This window comes from Vombatus ursinus, unplaced genomic scaffold (genome assembly GCF_900497805.2).
Source record: "Vombatus ursinus unplaced genomic scaffold, bare-nosed wombat genome assembly UNPS02010980.1, whole genome shotgun sequence".
In the NCBI taxonomy this organism is placed as follows: Eukaryota; Metazoa; Chordata; class Mammalia; order Diprotodontia; family Vombatidae; genus Vombatus; species Vombatus ursinus.
In genome coordinates, this window is record NW_020950758.1 from 90,028 (window position 1) to 114,296 (window position 24,269).

A 24,269-nucleotide genomic window follows, 5' to 3' on the forward strand; every position below is an offset into this window, starting at 1 on the left:
TATGAATAAAGAGTACAGGAAGGCTCAGCATGGCACAGTCACTGACTCTCACATTCACTACTTGTATGTCCTTGAGCAAATCACTTAACTTTGCTAGGCCTCAGTTTCCCCATTTGTAAAGTGGAGGGTTTGGCACTGAGCTCCCCTCCAGTGCTCCATCTGTGATCCTATGGTCCCCTGTCTTAGGGTCACTACCATCTACTAACACAAATGATTAACTGGAGGTCTGTATCAAGTGGTGAAGTGTAGGTGAGGACTCTGTGAATGTCTCTCCAGGGCTGCTCATCCTCTCCCCTTCCCCTGTGCTTGTAACTGGCTGGTCCCTGAGGATCATGGCCATGGAGGCCAGCATTCCTTCTCCTCCCCCCTCTTTCGAGAAGCCTCTTCTCCTCCCCCAGTCCCCAGGTCCAGGCTCCCTGAGGCAGACCCAGATTGGGGAGGGGGCGTTATAGGTGCTGAGCCCAGGGGGCCGAGAAATAGAGTCTCCAGCAGACTGCCATTCTTGGTAGCTTTCTCTTCCAGTAACTTGGAGATGCCTCTGGGTCCTTGCAGAAGGCAACTTATAAGGACTTGTGCACTGCTTGTTTATGAAAGCAGAGCTGGAAAGGAACAAAGCTAGCAGCACCCAGAGGCTTGCCCCACCCCCACCCCCAGTCCCTCTGCATACATTTTTAAAGGAGTAATTCATTCAACTCTCCTGCATCCCCTCCCCAGGTCAATATATTGAAATAAAATACCTTATATGGCAATCCTACCAACACACCCCAAGTTATCCCTTTTAGGAGATCTGCTTGGAGAAGGTCCGCCTCTGAAGTTTTCTATTGCTCTGGTATTTATACCAAAGACACACCAGACCCAGGGCCCTGAAGCCAGGAATCCCTGCAACCTCGGTGAGTAGCTCTCTCTGCTTCCGCCTGTCCCGTCCCTGTGGGACTGAGGGAGGGAGGGGAAGAGGGAGGAGGAGGGCATGGGGTTTGGTTGGACTGTTTGAGTTGGTGACTCTAGACCTTTGATGACAGGATCAAGGATCCAGAGCCAGAAGGGTCCTCTGAGGCCAAGTTAGTCCAACCCCTTTGTTTAATGGAAGCCTCAAGGGGACGTGACTTGTCCAAGGTCCTGCAGCTAGTAACCAAGATTTGAATCCAGGTCTTCAGACCTCAAATCCAGCACTTTCCCCCACTGCATTATAGATTTAGAGTGGGGGAAGGGAAGAGAAAGCTCAAAGGCCATCTAGATCAGTCCCCTCACTTTATAGATGAGGAAACTGAGGCCCCAAGAAGTGAAGTGTTTTGCCCAAGGAAGAGGGATGAGATTTGAGCCCAGATCATTCTTTCCCCAGCACCAGGCCCTCCTCATGAACTGAGGTCAGTGAGTTAGTCAGTAATCATCTGTTAAGTGCCTGCGTTGTGACAGGCCCTGCTACAGGTGCTATGGACAGCTACCTATCTAAGGCCTCACTCACCATAACTTCTGAGGTCTCCATCCTGGCCACCTGGACAGCAGCACCAGGATGGAAGCCTGCTGCTGGGAACAGTGCTAGATAAGTGAGAGAGAGTCAGGCCATCCCAGAGGACACGGGGTCCAGTCCTGCTTTGCTACTAACTGCCTGGGGAGGGACAATCACCAGCCCTTCTCGGTGTCTATAACACAAGGGGCTGAACTCCTCTGAGGTCAGATGGGAGATGGTGGACTCCCCCTCCCCAGGTATCCTGAACTGAAGGCTTGATACCCCTTGCCGGATGAGGAACTCTCCACCAATTCAGCACAAGCCTGAGATGGTGTGATTCTGTGATGCCCTCGTGTCCCATCATTCTGGAGGAAAATAATGGCAGGGACTAGGGATAGGAAGAAGACATGGCCCATTTGGAAGATGCTGGAGTCTTTTTCTATGGAAAGAACACTGGATTTAGTCAGGGGACTTGGGTTGAAATCTTGGCTCAGCAATTGATTTCTCTCTGTATCTCAGTTTCTTCATCTGTAAAATGAGAGAGTTGGGCTAGTTGAGGCACATTGGTATAGTGACTAGAACTCTGGCCTTGGAGTCATGAAGACCTGGATTTGAATCCCACCTTGAATACTTATTAGCTGTATAATCCTGAGCTAGTTACCTCCTCTCTCTGGGCCTCAGTTTCTTCAACTGTAAATGAAGAGGCTGGAGTCAGTGACCTCTGGAGCCCCTTCTAGCCCTGGTCTCATGAGCTAACTCTTCTGTATTAGACATGTGACTTCACTGGTGCAGGGAACTCCTGGTCGGAAAACTCCCCCCCACCAGTACAGAACAACAGCTTCTAGTCTTGGAGAGTTGATCAAGTGACTTGCCCAGGGTCATAAAAAGCACTAAGTCAGGTCTGAAGTGAGATTGGAGTGGAAATCTTGGAGCTGCTGAGCCATCTTTCTCTTCACTATGCCCTGCTGCCTCTGACAGTGATAATAACGAGGAGGCTAGAATGAGAATGCCAGCCGACATTTACAGAGTGGTTAAAGGTTAGCAAAGCAATGTGCAGATGTGCTCTCCCTTGAACCTTGAAATGACCTGTAAGATAAGTGATACTATATTTTCCATTTTGGAGATGAAGAAACCGAGGCTTAGATGTTAAGGTCCAGGGTCAGACAGCTAGCAAGCATCAGAGGCAGGATTCAAACTTAGGTCTAACTGATCTCATGTAACAGAAAGGCTTCCCGCTTTAAACTTACCATTCTCATTAGTGGAGAGGCAGTGGAAAGAATGCAGGGCCTGGAGTCAGGAAGACTTATCTTCCTGAGTTCAAATCTGGCCTCAACACTTGCTAGCTATGTGACCCTGGGCAAGTCACTTAATCTTGTTTACCTCAGTTTCTTCATCTGTAAAATGAACTAGAGAAGGAAATGGAAAACCACTGCAGCATCTTTGCCAAGGAAACTCCAGAATAGGGTCATAAAGAGTCAGAAATGATTGAAAGCTACTAAATAGCAAGAACAAAACTCATTAGTGGGTGTGATGGCATGGGGAAGGATGATGAGGCCATGAGGAAGGATGGTGGGGGCATGGAGAAGGGTAATGGGGCCATGGGTCTTACTGCCATTGGATGTTTCAAGGCTACTTAATAAAGTGGGGCCATGGGGTGATGCGGAGAGTTCCCTTCTGTTCCTTCTGCCCGTGGCTTGGTGGGCTTCTGGGCTTTCTAGGTCCTGAATAGGAATACAACAAAGGTCATAAGGCACAGTGGAAAGAACAGCCTCAGTTTCCATATCTGAAAAATGAAGAATCAGGAGTCCTTAATCTGAGGTCTGTGAACTTCAAAAAAATATTTTGACAAATGGATTTCAATGAAATTTAGTTCCCTTTGTAACCCCATAAATTTTATTTTGTACATTTAAAAACATTCTTCTGAGAAGGGGTCCATGCTTTCAGCAGACTGTTGACTTCAATAAATTCCATAGTTCATCTCCGTGTATGTCTGACATGCAAATTGTTCTGAATGAGTTCATAGCTGGTGGTGTGTGGGACTTCAGAGGAAATGTCCTGTCTAGATGATCTCTTGGAGGAGCAAGATTTCCATGTTTGGGAAAGACTGGGCTTCTGTTACCCTCACGGAAGCTCGGTTTCCGTTTGCCTCAGGTCTGGCTGCTGGACTGACAGACCCCCTGCTCTCGGATTTCCTCTTGGCTGAGGGTGAATAGATTAATATAGCTGGTCCCCACACGTCTGAGGACCATGGAGGGGGGCAGGGCAAGAGAAGAAAAGATCAGAACTTTTCCTTAAATTGCAGTATTTTAGAACTAGAAGAGGCAATATAGCATAGAGGACTGACCAAAGCTAGGTCTGTCCTTAAAGCCAGGAAGACCTGGACAGCTTCAGTTCCCACCCCTGACATATACTGACAGTGACTCTGGTCAAGCTATTTCCCCTCTCAGTAATTTAGGCAGCTCTCTAAAATGGCATTTGGCAAAGAAAATGCCAACCTGCTTTGATGGGAGTTTCCTCACCTGGGAATTCTCTATACCAATGAAATTACAGATCCAGTCTCCCCACCCAACCTATCCTCCACTCCTAGATCTGCAGGGTGCCTCTCAGAGTTAAAAATTGGCAAGTTGTTAGGACTGGAAGGGACCTTGAGCTAATAATAACAACTACTAACATTGCTAGGACAGTAGTGAAGCTTAGAAAGCCCTTTGCATTCATTATTTCATTTGATGTTCACAACTACCCTGGGAGGGAGAGATTGCAGGGAAAACTGCCCCCCCCTTTACACATGACAAAACTAAGAATCAGAGGGGCTGAGAAATTTGCCCATTGTCACACAGCTTGTAAACACCAGCAATTGGATTCAAGCTCTGGCTCCCCTGGCTCTAGAACTGGTAGTCTGGCCACTGTTCAGGACACAAGCCCAGGCTCCCTGGCTCTGGGCTCTTTTCACTCAAGCACCATCAGGCACTCCCTGGGAAGGAGAAATTGCAAGGCTTCTGACCTTGCAATTCATAGATGATGCAATTGAGATTCAGACATGAAGCTGGTGTCTAAGATCACTAGCTCTCGAGCTGGATGAGGCCACAAAGATCACTTGGTCCAGTTCCTGAGACCCAAGGAGAGAGTGTGGAGTGCAGCCAGATGGAGAGAGAGATCCGATTACTTGGCTCCCCGTCACCGAATCGCAGAAACTTAGAATTAGAAGGCACCTCCGCAGCCAGGATCTAATGCAATCCATGCCTTTTTAAAAAATAATTCATACAAAGCTAGCCAACAAACCATCACTCAGCCTTGGCCTAAAGACTTCCACATGAGGAGGAGTTCCTAACAGCCGAGGTAACCCAAGTCACTTTGGACAGCTCCTGATCCTCTGCCTTTCCACAATTTCCCTCCCTTGATCCTGGTTTTGCTCTTGGAGGCTAATCAAAACAAGACTATTCCATCTTTCTCGTGACAACCCTTTATAAAAGAGCCCAGCATGACCCTGGGCAAGTCCTTTCCCTCAACTTTCGAACCCATGAGAAAAGGGGTTGATCTAGATGGTCTCAAAGACCCCTTCTAGAAATCTGGGAGCCGAGGAAAGTCATTATTGCTGTGAAGTAATCATAGGATCTGAGAGCTACAAGGGGCATAGATATTCTCAGGGTGACTGTGAAGAAAGTGCTTTGTAGACCTACAGTATGGTAAGTAGAGTCAAGCTGAAGTGAAGATTGAGCCCATCTCAGATAGGTTCAAATCCTTCTTCATTCACGCACTAGCTATGTGACATTGGGCAAGTCACTTAACCTCTGTCTACCTCAGTTTACTCATATGTAAAATGGGTATAAGTAGCCCCTACCTCCCAGGACTGCTCACAAGGAAAAGAAAGTGAAAAGAGCATTGGCTTAGAAACAGAAGACCTGGGTTCAAATTTTGCCTCTAATGCTGCTCAAATGCTGACCTTGGGCAAATAAGCCTCCATGTGCCTCCATTTTCTCATCTGTAAAATAGGTCTCCAGATCTAACTCAATGAACACATTTTGATAGGCTGGAGAGTTAACCATGTAGCACTACAAAGATGGCCCCTCAAGCTGCATGAGGGTTTCTAGCACCTCTTTGGGTCCATCAGCTACTTAAACCCACTGCTCATGAGCCCCCATTTCCCTCTGAATCTCTCCCCACCCCTGCTCCCAGCCAGCTCAAATTAAGCAGGTAACATCACAATAAGGGAACATGGACATTTACTTTAAAAGGAAATTAAACAACAAAGGGTTAAATCAGACAAGGAGCCATCCAGGCACCATTCCCCAAATCAGCTGCCAGCCCCTGCGTGTCTCCTGGGAACATTAGTGAGCTCCAAGTTAAACACTGTGTTTCTCCAGTGCAATGAAAGGGAGGTTCATTGGTTTCATTCACTCATGGGCCTGCTGAAGAGGTTGGTATCTTGCCAGTGGCTCTCTTCCATGCCTCCCCTTGGTCCACCACTTTTGGTCAGAATTACAGAACTTTTCAGGAAGAAGGAACCTCAGATTGCCATCTAGTCCAAATACTTCCACTGGCTACTGTTCTAAATTGATTCACCACCAATAAAAACAAAAGATTTTTTAAAAAGGCCTTATGTAACAACAATAACTAGTATTTATATAACACTGTAAGGTTTGCAAAGTGCTTTTATAGATATTATTTTATTTGATTTTCACAACAAGTCTGTGAGGTAGGTGCTGTTATTATCCCCATTTTGCAAATAAGGAAACTAAGGCTGGGAGAGATTGTCACTTGCTGATTGTCACAATCAGAGAGTGAGTAAGTATCTGAGGCAGGATTTGAATTCATGTCTTGCTGACTCCAAGTCAACTGAGATAACACATACAACTCTCTGAAAACCTTAAAGCTCCATATAAAATGCTTGCTGTTGTTATCCACTGTACTACCTAGCTGTGAATAAATTCCAAATCATTTCAAATTTAGTAAATGAGTATTCAATCTTTAACAGAATAACAAAGCATCCTCTTTTCTTCCTTGTGCCTTTGCAATGACTGTGCATTTAAAAATACCATTATCATCATCACTGTTATTATTGTTGTTATTATTATAGCCCTGGTTAACCCTACCTATCTATCTGCCTCTGAAAAGACCTAAAAAATGATTCATAGAAGGAGGCTTGGTAGAACAAATTCTGGGCACCTTTCCCCTCCCCTCGCCTGGACCCAACAGTGAGGCCATGAAGCCCCGACTCCTGTTGCTGAAGGATCGTTTGGACCCCAAAGGAGCCAAGAGACAATCTTTTTCCCACTATGATCTGGGAGAGAGGAGGAGAAAGAATCCCTAGAATTCACTTTACTAAGCCCCCTATTGTTAATCATTTACTGGACCCCTACGATATTTACAAATGGAGTTAAGCAGACAAGGTTCTCCAGGCTACAGTATTTTCTAGTTCTTTGTAGGCCATGCATTCTGCTTTTTGCTATCTCCACTTAATTCAATAAACTCATATCTTCATCTATAAAATGGGAAGGTTGGCCTAAATGACCTCTGTGCCTCCTTCTAGCAGTGACCTTCCCTAGTCTCAGGCCCCTTTCACACTAATTCTCTCCCTAAAGTCTTTTCCAGCTCTAACATTCCATGTTCTATATTGTTCTAATGCCTCTTCTAGCTCTGACACCTGATATTCTATGAACCAAGGTCCTCTCAGGAACCTATGTTCCCTGTTCCAGAATCCCTCCCAGCTCTGACATTTCATGTCCTAAGGTCCACCCAACCTCCAAGCCTACCATTCAATGTTCTGAGGTCCCAGCTCTTAAGGAAAGTCAGGAAGGAAATTAACTCTAAAACCAGGCAGAATAAGATTAATTTCTCCAACTAAAAATGTCTTCACCCTGCTCACTTCTCAGAGTTATTTGGTCTGGTTTCTTCTTTTACTTTTTACATTTTAACTTAGCTCATACGATTTAGATGTGGAAGGGATCTTAAAGCCCCTTTATTTTACAGAGGAGGAAACTGAGGCTTCGGGAACCTAAGTGATTTGCCCAAGGTCACAATCAAACCCAGACCTTCTGACTTTAGGTTAAAGAGTTCAGTTAAATACAACAAGCATTTATTAAGCAACTACTGTATGTGAGGCACCAGAGATTAAGACAACCTAACAAAATGTCAACTATAGGAAATATGTCTACTGTTAAAAGAAGCACATAGGATTCAAGAAGATAGCATAAACCAAAATTTGCCATATTATAGCTAACTCAAGGAAGTATGGAGTTGAATTGATGATATATGTGACAAAATTGAATTCAAGCTCAAAAGTATCAAGAGATGAAAAAGGAATTTATATAATACTTAAAGTTACTGACAATGAGAAAATATTAATATTGAACTTTTAAACACTCAAATGTAGCAACTAAATTTATAAAGGCAAAGTCAAATAATTTACAAAAAAAATTATAAAATCAATGAGAGTGGGAAATTTCAATAACCTACTAACAGAGTATGATAAATCAAATGAAAAGATCAACAACAGAAACATTAGTTATTTAACTCTTTTCACTGCATCATCTAGCCTCTAATCTGTGCCCATCTTATCTCTGCCCTCACTTCCCTACTAGACCCTAAGTTTCTTGAGGGTAGTTTTTTTTTTTAATCTTAATCACCAGCCTCTAAAAGAATGCCTTGGACAAAGTAGATGTTTAGCAAATGTTAGAGTGCTAATCTATGTCTTGTCACTGGATCCAGATGGCTCTGGTGGAGAGAATGAGGCTGATGACTTTGCACAATCCTGCCTCACTTAAATCCAATTCATTTGCAAGTCAAGATATCACTTTCCTAATGTCATTGGTCCTCTTTGAGAAGGAAGGACAAACAACAACAAGAATCCAAACAAAATGTTCCTTGGGCTCCTGATACAACAACAATAACAAATGCAACTTTGCATTAACCACATAACTTTTTCCAAAGGAGAAAACAATGTCATTAACCTCAGCTCTTGAACCTGCACAAAACAGCTTTGTGTAGTAGCAAGTATTAGTATATCCATTTTACAGATGAGGAAACTGAGGCCCACAGAGATGACAGGATTTGCCCTTACAGCTAGTAAGTATCTAAAGACAGATTTTGAATGTAAGTCTTCCAGCCCAGTCTAGTGTGCCGTCTTCTATGCTGCATTGCTTTGCTAAAAGTGTCAGTCCTGGTTCTCAAAAACAGATCTCCTGCCTCTTACTCGTTCTCTAAGGTCCATTACAGCTCTAGACCCATGATGCCATGATCTCATCCAACCATGTCACAGATAAAGACCTTTCAATGATAGTCCATCTCCCACTGCCATGCCTTTTCATGAGCTGCCTCCATGCCTGGAATTCTCTTTCTCTTTACCTCTGCCTCTTGCAACCACAAGTTACCTTCAAAGCTCAACTCAAGAGACACTTTTTCCTTATCTGATCTCACTGCTTGTTTGTTGATGCCTTCCCCCAGTCCTAGCCCCAATCATTGTGTACTTATTTTGTGTAAGTTATTTGTCTGTGAAAATATTGTAGTTCCTTAGGAGAGCATTCTTAAAGGCAGGAAATGTTTCCCTTTTATATTTGTATCCCTACTGCCTAGCTTAATTCCTAGAACATAGTAGGTGCTTAATACTTGCCTCCTGAACTAAATTGACTGCACTAGACAGTGACATCTGAGGACCAGCCCAGCTTAGTTCAGAGAGCTCACCACCATCTCCAAGTTGTCTCCAGGGTGATGAATTTGGGGGCCATGGTAATTACCCAAACCAGCAACTGAGTGATAGAGGGCGCAACTTTTATTAGTTAGACCACTGAGGTCAATTCCATTTAACAACTACTCATTAAGCACTTACTCTGTATAAAGCAGTGTGTATGGTTGGGAATATGAAGATGAAAATGATAGACCATGTCCTTACAGACCATATTCTTCTGGGGGAGGGGTTCGTTTTCGGTCCACATACCTGGGGGAACATTGACAATCAGGAATGAGCTGGGAGGAGGGTGACTAGGATAGGGAGGAGACTAGAGAACATGCCATGTGAGATATCCTCTTTCCTTCCCACCCTCCCTCCCTCTCTCCTTTCTTCCTGTACCCCATAATGGCTGGGATCCTGTCTTTAATGGGCATTTGTTAAGCCCCTTCTATATGCCAAGCACTGTGCTAGGCACTGGGGATCCAAAAACAAATAAAATTACAATGGCCACCATTTATAGAACACTTTAAGGTCTGCAAAGAACTTCACCTGTGTTACCTTAGCTGATGCTCTAAACTCTTCCAGAGAAGCATTATTATAACTCCAATTTTATAGATGAGGAAACTGAGGCTGAGAGAAGTTAAATTATTTGTGCAGAATGGCACAACTAGTAAGTGTCTGAGGCAGGATTTGAACTCAGATCTCCCTGAGTCCAAGTCCAACTCTTTGACAATTAACCACATACCTGCCTCAAAAAAAAAAAAAAAAAGAAAAGAAAGAAACTATCCCTGCTCTCAAAGACCTTACATTCTGTTGGGAGATAAGGTGGAACAGGTGTAATCTTTGTATCTTAATATGTTTTTGTGGAATAGAAATGTTGAATGCCCTGGGGTGTCAGAGACTTGACTCTGGGCCTACTCTCCCCTGGCATGGTCTTCTTCCTCTGAACGCTGGACAGACTTCCCTGATTCCAGGGAAACAGATCTGTAGGGTAGGTGAGAACAAGAGACCAAAGCTTCTTGCACTATCTGAGATCCTGGGGTTTGGAATGGAGCAATTTCTGACCATGGACCTCTCTGGCACTCTCCTAGGTGCTGCTGTCCTCTAACCTGCCCAGCCAGTCCCACCATGTGTGAAGAGGAAACCACTGCGCTTGTGTGCGACAATGGCTCTGGCCTCTGCAAGGCAGGCTTTGCTGGGGACGATGCACCCCGGGCAGTTTTCCCTTCTATCGTGGGTCGCCCAAGGCATCAGGTCAGTGCCCAAATATTTGTCTGTCACAGTTTTGGAAGAGTTGCCTAGTAAATGGTGGAGAGGTGAAAGAAGATCTTATCACTCCACTTACTAGGCAGCCAGCTAGGAGTGGTGTGTAGAAAGCCAAACTTGGAGTCAGGAAAACCTAGGTTCAAATCCTGCCACTGCTCTATGCAGGCCTTGGGACCCTTGGCAAATCACTTAACCTCTCCATGATCTGGGCAACTCAATGACTATTAAGTTGTAGAAGATGCCAGCCTGCATTGGTAGAGGGAGTTCCCTGTGCTATGGGCAGCTAGGTGACACAATGTATAGAGTGCCAGGCCTGGAGTCAGGAAGAGTCATCTTCCTGAGTTCAAATGTGGCCGCAGACGCTCACTAGCTATGTGACCCTGGACAAGTCACTTAACCCTTCAGGGCTATGTTATCTAACTCTTTCATTTTACTGAGGATGAAAATGAGGCTCAGAAATAAGTTACTTGCCCAAGATCACAGCAACATTCATTCCAGAGATGGGACTGGAGGCCTTGCTTCTGTTCTTGGTTGACAGTATTGGGTGAAACCTCTATTATCTGACATCAACAAGTTTGGGAAGACATGAATTAAATAGCATCAAGAATTGCAGAAACATTGAGTTTTGTTAGTATGATTATGATATCTGTGGCTTAAAAGAGTTCATGTCAAAATGAGCCAAGCATGGTGGGGGAGGAGGAGGGATCCCAGGTCATTGGGTATATATGGGATTACAGGCTCTGAAACTTTCTTTATTTGATAGTTTGATAGGCAATGAAGAACAGCTAATGCTTTCCTAAAAAGTTGTATTGACGCCATTTATTTCTCTATCACGGCCATTGCTGGTTCTATCCCTCTCAATTAAATAAAACTACCCTGTACAATCACTTCATCCAACAGTATATGCAGCATTCCACATCCATAGCCCCCCACCTCTCCAATGAAAAAGAAAAGGAATGTTTCCCAATCTCTTCTCCAGAATTAAGAGAGTTGCTGCATAGATTGGGGTTTGTTTTTACCATTGAAGGTTTTTTGTTTTTGAGCAGAAGATGGCCATGATTAGTAGTAATAATGATGATGATGATAACAATAGTAATAGTATGATATTTACATAGCACTTACTATGTACCAGGCACTGTGCACATAGTGCACGTAGTGTGAGAATTATCTCATTTGATCCTTACAACAACCCTGGGAGGTAGGTGCTATTATTATCCCCATTTTACAGATAAGGAAACTGAGAAAAATAGGGGTTAAGTGACTTGCCCAGGGTCACACAGCTAGTGTCTAAGGCCAGCTTTAAAATCATGTCTTCCTAACTCTAGGCATGTGCCACCTAGCTGGAAGGGACTGGAGAACACAGAGCTGGAAGAGAACCTAGAACCTAGAATGTAAAAGCATGTATGAGTGTGAAATTCAACTACCAGGGAAGGCTTCGATTCTCTGGACCCAAATTCTCTCATAATTGTTTTAGGAAGGACATTGACGAACTGGACAATGTCGAGAGAAGGGCATCCCAGATGGTGCCATAGAAAGATCAGCTGAAAGAATTGGGGAGCTTTGACATCAAGTAGGGAAGATTGGAGGAGACAGGATAACTGTCTTCAAGTATTCTTGGGGCTGCCCTGTGGAAGACAGACCCAATTTGTTCCTTTTGTCCCCAGGGAGCAGAGTGAGCAGCACTATGGGGAAGCCACAGGGGAGCTTTCGGCTGACACCTGAGGGACACAGCCAGGGACTGAGAGTTGTTTGAAAACAGACTGGGCTGCTTTGGGGAGGGGAGTCCAAGAAGGACCTGGATGACCCATCACATGGCAGAGAGGAGAAAAGATCCTTCTTCCTTCTTGTATTGGCTGACCAAAGCTCCTTCAGCCCAGGGATCTGGGATCCAGGGACTGCCAAAGCTCAAGGAATTAATGGTCTTGTTAGTTTGATTAGAATAAAGCAAATGAACAATTAGAGAAGAATGCAAAACATTAAAGGGCTAGTCTTAACTTCTACACCAAGTGCTGCTATAGATTCAGCTTGGAAGGAAGCCTGTTGTCTTTATGAGGTCTCATTTTTCAGCTTTGCCTAACTCTTTCTCTCTTCTTTGGGTTACAGGGTGTGATGGTAGGAATGGGCCAAAAAGACAGCTATGTAGGGGATGAGGCCCAAAGCAAGAGGGGTATCCTAACCCTCAAATACCCCATCGAGCACGGCATCATCACCAACTGGGATGACATGGAGAAGGTACTGGGGCCCCCTCCCCCGAAGGCAATGTTTTTAATGATTAATTAATGATAATGATAATGACCCTGTGCCTGCTTCTGGGGAGCTCAGAGCTCTCTGGCCCCAGATCTCTTCATCAGGCTCCATTCTTCCCATTTTGTAGAAGAGGAAACTGTACACAGGAAAGAGAGGATTTAGTTCAAGACAAGGATCTATTTAGCTGCAAGAATAGACCCCAGGCGTCTTGGTCCCTGGTCATAGAATTTTTACAATGTCAGAACAGAGGTATGTCAGAACATAGAATGTCAGAGTTGAGAGAACCTGGGACAGAGTACATAAAATAGCAGAGCTGGGAAGAATTTTAGAATATAGAATATCAGACCGTGGAAGCACTTTAGAATATGGAATATAAAACGTAAGAGCTGGATGGGACCTTAGAACATAAAACAAGAGATCAGAGGAAATTTAGAACACAAAATATAACAACAGCAACAGCAGCAATAATGTCAGATATTTATATGGTACTTACTATGGGCCAGATATTGTGCTACAGGCTTCAGAATTATTATCTTATTTGATTCTCACAACCCTCAGGAATAGGTGCTATTATTATCCCACTTTACAGATGAGGAAACTGAGGCAAACAAAGGCAAAGTGACTTACCTAGCTGACTAGCCTAGTAAGCTAGTAAGTCAGCTATTGAGTGTCTGAAGCCAGATTTGAACTCCGGTTTTCCTGACTCCAGATCCAGCACTCTATCCACTGTGCCACCTGGATGAAAGAAACTGGGAAATACAGACAAAGCTGGAAGAGAACTTAGAGAATGTGAGAGCGGGAGGAATATTAGAATATAAAACATCATCACTGAGATGTATCTTAAAGCATGGAACACAGAATGGCAGAGCTGAAAGGAATCTTAGAACTTAGAACAGAAAATATCAAGGCCAGAAGAAACCTTAAGACATAGAACATAACATGTCAGAGGTGGTAATGACCTTAGGACTTATAACACGGAAATTCATAGCTGATAGAGACCTTAGGACCTAGAACATAGAATAGCACAGCTGATAGAGACCTTAGGACCTAGAACATGGAATAGCAGAGCTCAAAATGATCATAAAACAAAGAATATCATGGATAGAAGGATATTATAGAACAAGGAATGTCAGAGCTGGGATCATCTTGCCCACCCCATTTGCTTTACAAAGGAGGAAGCAAGTCCCAGGGTCTCAGCTCTGTTTTGGGCTTCATCTTGGGGTTGAGCATAGACACATCATTGCATTTCTGCCCTGGATCTAAGCTCTGGCTTAGTTGGAGTCTGCTTGCTTGTTGAAAGTGACTTCTGTCTCTCCTAGATCTGGCACCACTCTTTCTACAACGAGCTGCGGGTAGCACCCGAGGAACACCCCACCCTGCTGACAGAGGCCCCTCTAAACCCTAAGGCAAACCGGGAGAAGATGACTCAAGTAAGAGGTGGAGGGAGAGCAAGAATGGGAATGCTTAGGTGCCTCATGAATACTCATCTAGGTCATCTCTCTCTCTTTCCCTGTCTTTCTGTCTCTCTGTCTCTCTCTCCCCTCTCTCTGACACAACACACACACATTCATTGTTTTGTTTTGTTTTGTTTTCCAAAGGCTTTATCAGTGGATCATAAGGTATGGCAAGTCCTATTAGGGTGAGAATGGTGCAGGCCTGAGCCTGGTGATACTGGGTATCCATATTAGGAGGTTAGCCTAACTAAATTTGGGAAAGCTAATCGCCAGAGAGTTGACCACCAAATGATGGCCAAAGCAACTCATGAAACTACCTGCTAAGATGAGAAGGGGCTTTGATCTTCATTGGTAATTGGAAAACCCAGCCACATGGATGAAATCACACAGGCTTAAAGTTTTGAAGGAATCCCTCATCTCTGTGCAGATAACATTCAAATTTAAACACTCACCTCCAATCTCTCTTCCTAGCTGCCAACATCCATCATGAAATGTCTGTTCAACATCTGCTCCTGGATGTCTCATAAACATCTCAAACTCAATAGGACCCAAACAGAATTCATTTCCCCCCTAAACCTGTCCCTCTTCCAACCTTCCCTACTTCTTTTGTGGCCACCCCAGATCCTCAATTTCAGAATCATCCTGCATCATCCCTCTCCCTCACTCCCCAGAGACAACCAGTTAGGTCTCATCAGTTCTAACTCCACATGCCTCTTGCATCTGTCCCCTTCTCTGCACTCCTATAATCATCATCACCTCTTACCTAGATAGTGGTAATAGACTCCTAACTGATCTTCCTTCTTCCACCCTCCTCCTCTCCAATCCCACTCAATCTTTTGTACACCTGCCAGAATAATCTTTCTGAGGCATAAATGTGACCATATCCCTGCCATTCTCAAAAACCTTTAGTGATGAACAGGATAAAGTTGTCACTTCAGGCTCTCCACTGTCTGGCTTCCACTCGCATTATCTGATCTCCATGTTAGCCAAACTGATTTATAAACTATTCTCCACAATCAATGTTCTATATCCGGCCTCCATGCATTTGGTCAAGCTTTTCCCCATACCTGGAAAGCCTTTCTTCCTCTCAGATTCCTTGCCTTCCTTCAATGCTCAGCTCAGGTACCACATCTTAAACGAAGCCTCTCTTGGCCCCTTCTGTTATTACCGCCCCTCTCCCCCTCTTTCTCCTCCTCTTCCTCTTCCTTCTCTTCTGACCTTTCTTTTCCTCTTCTTCTCACCTCTCCTCTCCTCCTCTCCTTTCCCTCCTCCCCATTCTCCATTATCCTTGTGGTCTATTTCCATTTTGTATTTCCCCAGGACAATGTAAGCTCCTAGAGACAAGGCCAGTTTGGGGTTTTGTGTTTATATCCCAAGAAGAGCACCAGGCACACAGTAGGTGCTAAAGAAATGTATGTTGAATTAAATTGACTTTCCGCCTCCTGTCCACATTTCAGATCATGTTTGAAACCTTCAACGTCCCTGCCATGTATGTCGCTATCCAAGCTGTTCTGTCTCTCTATGCCTCTGGCCGTACCACTGGTGAGCTACATTGACTTCCCTGACCTTGTGAAGCCATGGAGTTGGGGGGTGAGGGTAGAAGGGAAAGGGAGAGAAAAGACAGCAGATGAGGAGGGGAGAAGTGAATTTGAGCCCCTTGAAAGGAGATTCTCCTTACTTAGCCTGGAAGTCTAGACTTGACAACTAGACTCATGTTGACCTCAGTGACCTCTGAGGTCCCTTTATGATCCTAATCTAGGATATAGGAACTGGTTTACAGTCTAGTAGGAAAGCCTGATGGTGTGTCAGTCAACTCTGCAATGATAGGATTAGAGAATATGCGTGATCCATGGAAGGACACAGAGGATCCCAGCCCTCTAGGTCTGCCCAATGCTTTCAGCTCTTCCCCGCTCCTGCTTTTCAACAAATAACAGATAAAGGTCAATCCCTGGGCCTCAGTTTCCTCTTTTGTCACATGCTTTTTAAGTTCCCTTCCCTCTTGCTGATTCTCTGAATTCTAAGTAACATGTTTGTTCTGGTCTCATCACCTTCCCTTAGCCCAGCACACCCCCTGGCGGACACCCTAATGAGCAGAAAAGTAGGTACAGTAGAGTAAGTATGGAGGACAGGGAGACATGTACTTGCTATGTGCCTTACACAAGAGAAAGACAGATGATTGCAGTACTCCAGGAGCTGACCAACCTAACCAGCCAAATAGGAAAACTCATCTTTGTACCTCCCAGGGCAGTCCCGAGGAAAGCCCTTTGGGTCCTTTGGAGCATAGTAGAAATGAGAGTTATTATTATTGCCATACCGTTGGAGCAACTGAGACTCCTGCTACTATTCTTAATATAAAGCGCTAAGAGCACTACAATGTGTCCATGGAGCTGTGCTTTGCAGGCATTAGCTCCATCATTGCAGATGGTAACCCATCAATTAGCTTCTCAACCTGGGCGCTCCTCCTCTATGTTCTTCCTAAAATCTTTCCCAGCACACCAAACTTGTATGCTGGAGGTCTTTTCCAATTGGAATCTTTTTACATTCTGGGAGACACCATGGAACACATGAGCTGTCCATTTGTGACAGTAGCCAAGTGGAATAATGGATAGATTTCCAGGCTTGGTGTCTAAAAATCCGAGTTCAAATCTTGCCTCAGACATTTAACCAGCTGTGTAGCCTTTGACATGTCATTGAATTTCTCTTAGTCTCAATTTTCTCTTCTGGAAAATGGCTATAATAATACCACCCACCTCACAAGATTGTTGCAGTGATTAAGTGAGTTAATATGTGAAAAGCCCTATACAAACCTTAAAGTGCCATATGTTAGCTAGTATTATTACCCCTCACTCTTATCATACAACTGACCCACCTCCCTTTCTGATCACTTGTTGTCCTTTACACCACTACAGGTGTCAGACAAGCAATCACTGTCACTGTTGTAATTGTCATAGCATATGAGTTTGTGTGTACATCTATGTGTGCATACATGCATGCATATGTGTCTGCATATGCTTATGTGGAACTCATGAAGATCAGGCATAAACCTGATCATGATCAGGTCATGATCCCTTGGTCATGGAGGGGAGTCATCGAAGTTGATGGAAAGAGGACCCAAATCAACTGAATGACAGATGTCAAAAGTATTCATGTGGACCACAGATCACAGCTTCAGAGTTGAGTGGGACCTCAGAGATCATCTCAGGCAACCCCTTCATTTCACAGATGAGGGAACTGGAGACCAGGATGGGAGTCAGCAGTCCAGGGAGACTGCTGAGGGAGTCGGTAAAGAGAGTTTCATGGATCCAATTTCCTCGTTCACAGGCATTGTCCTGGACTCAGGAGATGGGGTCACCCACAACGTGCCCATCTACGAAGGCTATGCCCTGCCTCACGCCATCATGCGTCTGGATCTGGCTGGCAGGGATCTTACTGACTACCTCATGAAGATCCTCACAGAAAGAGGCTACTCCTTTGTGACCACAGGTATGGGGGACACATAGGAGGGAGAAGAGGGAGATTCAGGGAGGGCTTTAGGGAAGTGATAAAGAAGCAGAAGGACTGCTTTTTTTTAAGTTTATTTTTACATTACTGTCATTTTCTCTACCCCAATTACAAATTGACCTCTGTTGTAACAAAAAAAAGCAAATAAGGAAAAAAAACCTGATAGTGTTATACGACAATGTATGCAACATTGTCAAAATTCAGAATCTTAAGGAGGGGCAGTTAAGTGGTACAATGGATAGAATACTGGCCCTGGAGTCAGGAAGACCTGAGTTCAAATCTGGTCTCAGACATGACACTTACTAGTTGTATGACCCTGAGCAAGTCACTTAACCCCAACTGCCTCACAAAAAAAAAAAATCTTATGGAAATGAATGTTGAAAACTAAAAATAAATTAATTTTTAAAAAAAAGAAGACAAGAACCAAGATTAAATGTTGGGGCATTCTGAAGGTGTAGACTTTGGTTTGATGTCAGGGAAGACTTCTTAACAATGAAGGGTGTCCCAAAGCAGAACAGATTGCTTCCAGGGAGAGTGGGCTCTCCCTCCTTGTAGAGGCTGATCAAACATCTGTTGGCTGTGTTATAGTGGAGATTCTTTCCTGCCTGGATTGACCTAGATGGATGGCCACTAAGATTCTTTCCACTTCTCAAATTCTATAATTCTCTTATGTCTAATCATGTTCTCTAAAATCTTGTTTTTCATCATTTCTTCCCGGAAAATAACATTTGTGGGGCAGCTAGATGGTTCAGTGAATAGAGCGTTGGCCCTGGAGTCAGGAGGACCTGAGTTCCAATCTGACCTCAGACACGTAACACTCACTAGCTGTGTGATTCTGGGCAAGTCACTTAACCCCAATTGCCTTATACAAAAAAAGAGAAAAAGAAAAGAAAAGAAAATATTCATACACCACGGTTGGTTCACCCATTTCCTAACTGATGGACACTCCCTTTGTTCTCAGTGAAAAGAAGGATTTTAACAGTTGCAGGTGGGGTACATTAGGGGTATATAACTGGCAATGAGTCTTGTGTCCTTTCAGGATGCACTGAAGTGGGGAAGGGGCGGCGATTAATGAGAAGCAAGGAAACATTTGGCTCATATTGATGAGATCATAATATAAGAGATCATATTGAAATAGATGACGTTCACGATCAGCACCCTTGCTCCTCTTCTTCTCCACTTGCCCTGTGACCTCATTTTGCCTTCTCCCTGCCCTCAATGGGCAGTGTCTCATGATCTGAGTCACCTCCCTTCCCTGCCCCACCCCAATCCAACCTTGCTCCTGTGTTAGCTGCCATTTGGGGAAATCTGATAAATCAACTCACACCAAGATGCTAATGCCAGATAAAGACTTCAAGAGTCTCTTAAGAGGGGAGGGAGCCAAAACCTGCAGGTCAGAAACCTTAAAGATGGTGTTTCAGGTATCAATGCTAGAGATATCTTCCTGCCTTCAAAAATTGTTTACTTTTTTCATTATTATAAACTTCACAAATGTCAACAAATATGAACTTATCCTAATACAAAGAACAGGAAAAGTGGGTTATTTGTGATCCTAAGAGTCTCTGTATCATGCACAGACTCATTTTTTTTAAGTATATGTGAAATTTCCCATGGTAATTCCAGTGATGCCCTACTTCTGTGTGTTCCCTCAGGCGCTTCCTTCTGCTCTTCTGTAGAGTTTTTAATGTTTCATCTGCGCTATTTTTTTCTCTTTTTGGGGGGGGGTTATCACTATCACTGTCACTCCCCCAAATAAAAGCCCTTCCTTGAAAGAGATCAGTATAGAAAAGCAAAAACAGTTTAGCACGTTAGCCCCAGCTAAAATGTAGGTCTCATTCTTAGGCAAGAGAGAGTTTGGAGAAGGGCCTTCCTGGCCTCTTTCAAATAATACCATGGAGGTAGCTGGCTATTCTACATAAATGTGGATTTGACAATGGCGAGCACTCAAGCAGCTCCTACATACCACTAATGAAAGGAGCCCATCCCCCCCAGCATTTTCCGGGGGAAATTAGGCTATAATTATGAGTGAGAAAGTCTTTGGAAATTTTTTTTCTTGGGATCTCAACTTTAATGGCAAAAACAAATGTGATTGGGAGTCATTTTGTTCATCATTTCACAATTGACAACGACAATGGCTTTGATATCTGGAAGGATTTATACAATTTCATTATGGCTCTAATACTGAGTAATTGATGGGACTCATCAATTGTCCTCAAGTGTCCCACACGGCCCAGAATGAACTTGAAGACTGGAAAAAGTGACCCCTCTGTTCCCTCTCATTTTGATTCTCCCACCAGCTGAACGTGAAATTGTAAGGGACATCAAGGAGAAACTGTGCTACGTGGCCCTGGACTTTGAGAATGAGATGGCCACAGCTGCCACCTCTTCTTCCCTGGAGAAGAGCTATGAGCTACCTGATGGTCAGGTCATCACCATCGGCAACGAGCGCTTCCGCTGCCCAGAAACCCTCTTCCAGCCCTCCTTCATTGGTGAGACCCTGCAAGATGAAGAAGTGTTGAGGGGACCATGCAAAGGGTGGGTTGCAGAGAGCAAGACTGAGTTATTCACATATGAAAAGGGGAATCCAATCCTCCAGCCTAGACAACTTCTACTCTGATAATTATAGGATTTAGAGCCAGAAAGGACCTTAGATGTCCTCTCATCCAACACACTCATTTCACCCATGAAGAAACAGCACCAGTGTGGGGGAGCGACTTTGTCCACAGAGGTCACCCAGTTTAGTAATGGAAGACGGTGGTTGTAGACCCAAATTTCTCAACTCTTAGTCTAATGCTCCTTCAATTATACAACACTAACTGCTGTGTGGAGAAGCAGACAGCGAACCAAAGAGAAAGAACTTGGAAGGCTAACTTCCTTTGGAGATACCTTGGGATAAGTTACGTGCTAATGTGGCTAAGCCCCAATCATCTTAGAACACTGAGACTATCTCCCAAAAAGAGTGAGGATAGTTCAGAAAACCAGTCCCAGGAGTAGGAAACAAATACTGGGAAGTTAAGTCAGTTGTATAATACAGAAAGTACTCAAAAATCCATCTCTGGGACTAGAGGCTCCTCCAGGCTGATCAATTCATCAGTCAACAGACATTAATTGAGCACCTACCATGAGCAGTGGGCACATAAAAAGATAAGATAAAGTCCCTCCAGAAGCTTACAATTCTAGGTAGGGAGATAAGAGATAACTTGGAAAAGAATTAACCAACAATATTTGATTCAAGGGGCAGCTAGATGGTGCAGTGGAAAGAGCACCAACCTTGGAGTCAAGGATCTGAGTTCAAATGCAGCCTCAGATGCGTAACACTTACTAGTTATGTGACTCTGGGCAAGTCACTTAATCCCAATTGCCTCGCCAAAAAAAAATGGAAAAAAAATTTGATTCAATTCATCAGGCATTCATTAAGCAACTACTCTCTGCAGAGCATTGGAATAGGCCTGGAGGTATAAAAACAAATGGAGAAAGGATCCTTGCCTTCCAAGAACTTACATTCCTTGTATGGGGTGGAGAAGGAGGGAGTATGTGTAATATTTAAACAGACAAACGAATACAAAATAATTTTAGGAAGGAGAAAACATTTTAACAACTAAGGGTATCAGGATAGGCTTCCTAAAGGCAATGGAATCTGGGACTAGCCTTGAAGGCAATTCCAGATTCTAAGATGGAGAGGTAGGGAGGTAGTGCATTCCAGGTGTGGGGGTTGGGGGCTGGATGCAGAACGATAGAATGAGCAAAGTCACAAAGATGGAAGAGAGAGTGTGGAATTTGTACAAGAGCAAGCAGGCCAGTTTGACTAAAACACAGAGTGCATCAAGTCAGTCAGTCAAAGGGCTAGAGAAGCAAAGAAAGGAAAAAGTTAGTCCTTACCTTTGATGAGTATCAAAAAGAGAAATGACAACTCTCTGAATGGAACTAGGGAGGCAACCACATGAGCGTGAGAGAAGAGGAGAAATGTGAAAGATTTCATAGAGAGTTGACAAGACTTTGAAACTGAATGCATGTGGGCATTGTAGTAAGGGAGAGTCGAGTCACGAGGAGTCTGAGGTTTCAAAACCAGGTGACTGAAAGGATGGTGCTACCCTTACTAGAAATAGGAAAGTCTTGGTGAATGATGTTATCCCAGGTGCTAACTAAAGGCTGTCACGTGTCACAGGTATGGAGTCTGCAGGCATTCACGAAACAACTTACAATTCCATCATGAAATGTGACATTGACATCCGGAAGGACTTATATGCCAACAATGTCCTCTCCGGCGGGACCACCATGTACCCTGGCATTGCAGACAGGATGCAGAAGGAGATCACAGCCCTGGCCCCCAGCACCATGAAGATCAAGGTGGGTCTTTTCCCAGCTGCCTTGGTTTCAAGCCCTGCCTAGAAAGACTCACTGTATTCTGGTCCCTGGACAGCCCTTCCTGTGACCTCCTCTCACTCCCCAGCTCTGATCCAAATCAATGCTTCAAGAGTGAAGGGTCTTGGGGGCAGCTAGGTGGTGCAGTGGATAGAGCACCAGCCCTGAATTCAGGAAGGCCTGAGTTCAAATCTGGCTTCAGACACTTGACACTCACTAGCTATGTGACCCTGGGCAAGTCACTTCACCCCATTGCCTTGTGCAAAAAAAAAAAAAAAAAAAAGAGTGAAGAGTCTTTCCTGTTACTATGCTTACTCCATCAACATTTTGCCAATGCCTAGTGAGAGTGGGGAAGTGGAGGTTTAGATATAGGCAGGGGGGTTGCTTAGGACAATAGTAGGATGTATACTTTGTGATGAAAAAGACTTTTTCACTTTCATATTTGTATCCTCAGCACCTTACACAATTCCTTGCCCATGGTAGGCACTGAATAAATTGCCTGGTGACTGATTGACATAGTCAGTTGGGGTTCTGTTGTAAGCATGGCCATTGGCATACTAGGAACATTTATTTACTATCCAAAGGCCATTGTGAGGTGCTGGGGGCTTTCTGTTTTGGTTTTGGTCTTTTTGCTTGTTTATTTGCTTTTGTTTTGCTTTGTTTTTTGTTTTTGTTTTTTGCAAAAGGCAATGAATGATCTTCAAATAAAGATTTTGTGAAAAGTGTAAATAAATGTGTGTGTGTGTGTGTGTGTGTGTGTGTGTGTGTGTGTAAAACTATGGAGAGAGACAGATAGAAAGAGAAAGAGGAATCATGGCATCATGGCATGGTGGATGGGTTTGGAATCCACAAGGCATAGACGGAACAGTAAAGAGAGTTGCCCAGACTGGTGTGGCCTAAGCTCAGAAACTAATAACACTTGGATGAGCCAGCCCCTATATTCAAAGCCAGAAGGCAGCTCCTCCCAAAGTCAGAGCTGCCTACCTTTAATAGGCAATGGGCTGTTCTGGAAAGAACAATGTATTTGGAGCCAGAGAACCTGGGTACAAAACCTAACTCTGACACTCACTAAGTGACCATAGGTAAGTGACTTCACTCCCTGGATGCCAGCTCCCTCCTATGTAAAATGAAGGGGGTTTGATTAGATGACCTCTAAGAAGCTTCCAACTTTCAGGCAAGGGCATTCTATGATACCTCTAAGGTTCAGTCTGGACTGTCTTAGGGTGGGATCTCACACCTTAGGAAGGATTCTGGGAGGCCCAATGAGATGTCAGCAAGTCACCCCAACCATCACATTTCCCCTTTGTTCTTTGCAGATCATTGCACCCCCTGAGCGCAAGTATTCAGTTTGGATTGGAGGCTCCATCCTGGCCTCTCTCTCCACCTTCCAGCAGATGTGGATCAGCAAACCAGAATATGATGAGGCTGGGCCTTCCATTGTCCACAGGAAGTGTTTCTAAGGATTGGGTCCATTGGGCCTCCTTGGCGCTGCTCTTTCTCCTGCACCCTCTGCTCTGTTGCTGATCCCAATGCATTAAAGTTCGCAAGTCTTATCCCTCTGTATGGGCCTCTTCTTTCCCCATGTAATGCCTTTAGCTTGAATGTCAGTGGCAATGCAGACCAATTTACTCTGCAAGACGTAGAATCATCGGAATTCTAGCTGGAAGGGATCTCAGAGAACATCTGGTCCAGCTCAAAGGGGTCCCCTCACTTTACTGAGTCCCACAGAGGAGAAGGGATCTACCTAAGAACACACAGCTAGTCAGCCACAGAACCAAGATTAGAATCTAGTGCATTAATCCAATAAATATTCACTCAATTCAATGCAGTGTAGTTCTTTGTGGCACCCCCCTCCCTGAGGGAGTAACCATGTGAGAGTGATGTATAAATCAAGGATAATACATGGATCAATTGGGAAGTGGAACCTCACTCTGACTTAGGGTTAGAAATTCCTGATGGCTCCCCACTTAATGTTTGTTTGCCAAACTCCACTTAGTCAGCATCAATTTATTTTTTTAATTCAATTTTATTTTTATTTTTATTGTTAATTTCAAATTCTATGCCCCCCCTTCCCTTACCCATTGAGAAGGCAAGAATCACACTACATAAACACACACATATACATGCATAAACACACATATATACATATAAACATATACACATATATGCATATATACTCTCATATATATGAAGCTATGCAAAACAGATTTCTACATTAGTCATGTTCTGAAAGGAAAAAAAAAAAGAAGAAAAAGAAAGAAGAAAATATGCTTCAATCTGCACCCTGAGTCTATCAGTTCTCTATCTGGAGGTGGATAGTAATTTTTTT

At 44.0% G+C, this 24,269-nt stretch overlaps 1 protein-coding gene across 1 annotated transcript; it reads left to right on the forward strand.

The window, feature by feature from the left end:
- Positions 1-828: 828 nt before the first annotated feature.
- On the forward strand, positions 829-23,493 carry ACTG2 (actin gamma 2, smooth muscle). The gene is made up of 9 exons (XM_027855625.1): positions 829-890; positions 10,202-10,364; positions 12,480-12,608; positions 13,943-14,053; positions 15,535-15,619; positions 17,399-17,560; positions 19,876-20,067; positions 21,744-21,925; positions 23,257-23,493. Exons 2-9 carry the CDS (start codon positions 10,239-10,241, stop codon positions 23,398-23,400), a joined length of 1,131 nt encoding a protein of 376 aa, XP_027711426.1. The 5' UTR covers positions 829-890; positions 10,202-10,238; the 3' UTR covers positions 23,401-23,493.
- The last annotated feature ends 776 nt before the right edge of the window (positions 23,494-24,269 follow it).

Coding starts and splice junctions, on each gene's coding strand:
- ACTG2 (XM_027855625.1), top strand. CDS start 10,239: ATGTGTGAAGAGGAAACCACTGCGCTTGTGTGCGACAATGGCTCTGGC. Junction 10,365..12,479: donor TGGGTCGCCCAAGGCATCAG/GTCAGTGCCCAA, acceptor TTTGGGTTACAG/GGTGTGATGGTAGGAATGGG. Junction 17,561..19,875: donor CTACTCCTTTGTGACCACAG/GTATGGGGGACA, acceptor TTCTCCCACCAG/CTGAACGTGAAATTGTAAGG.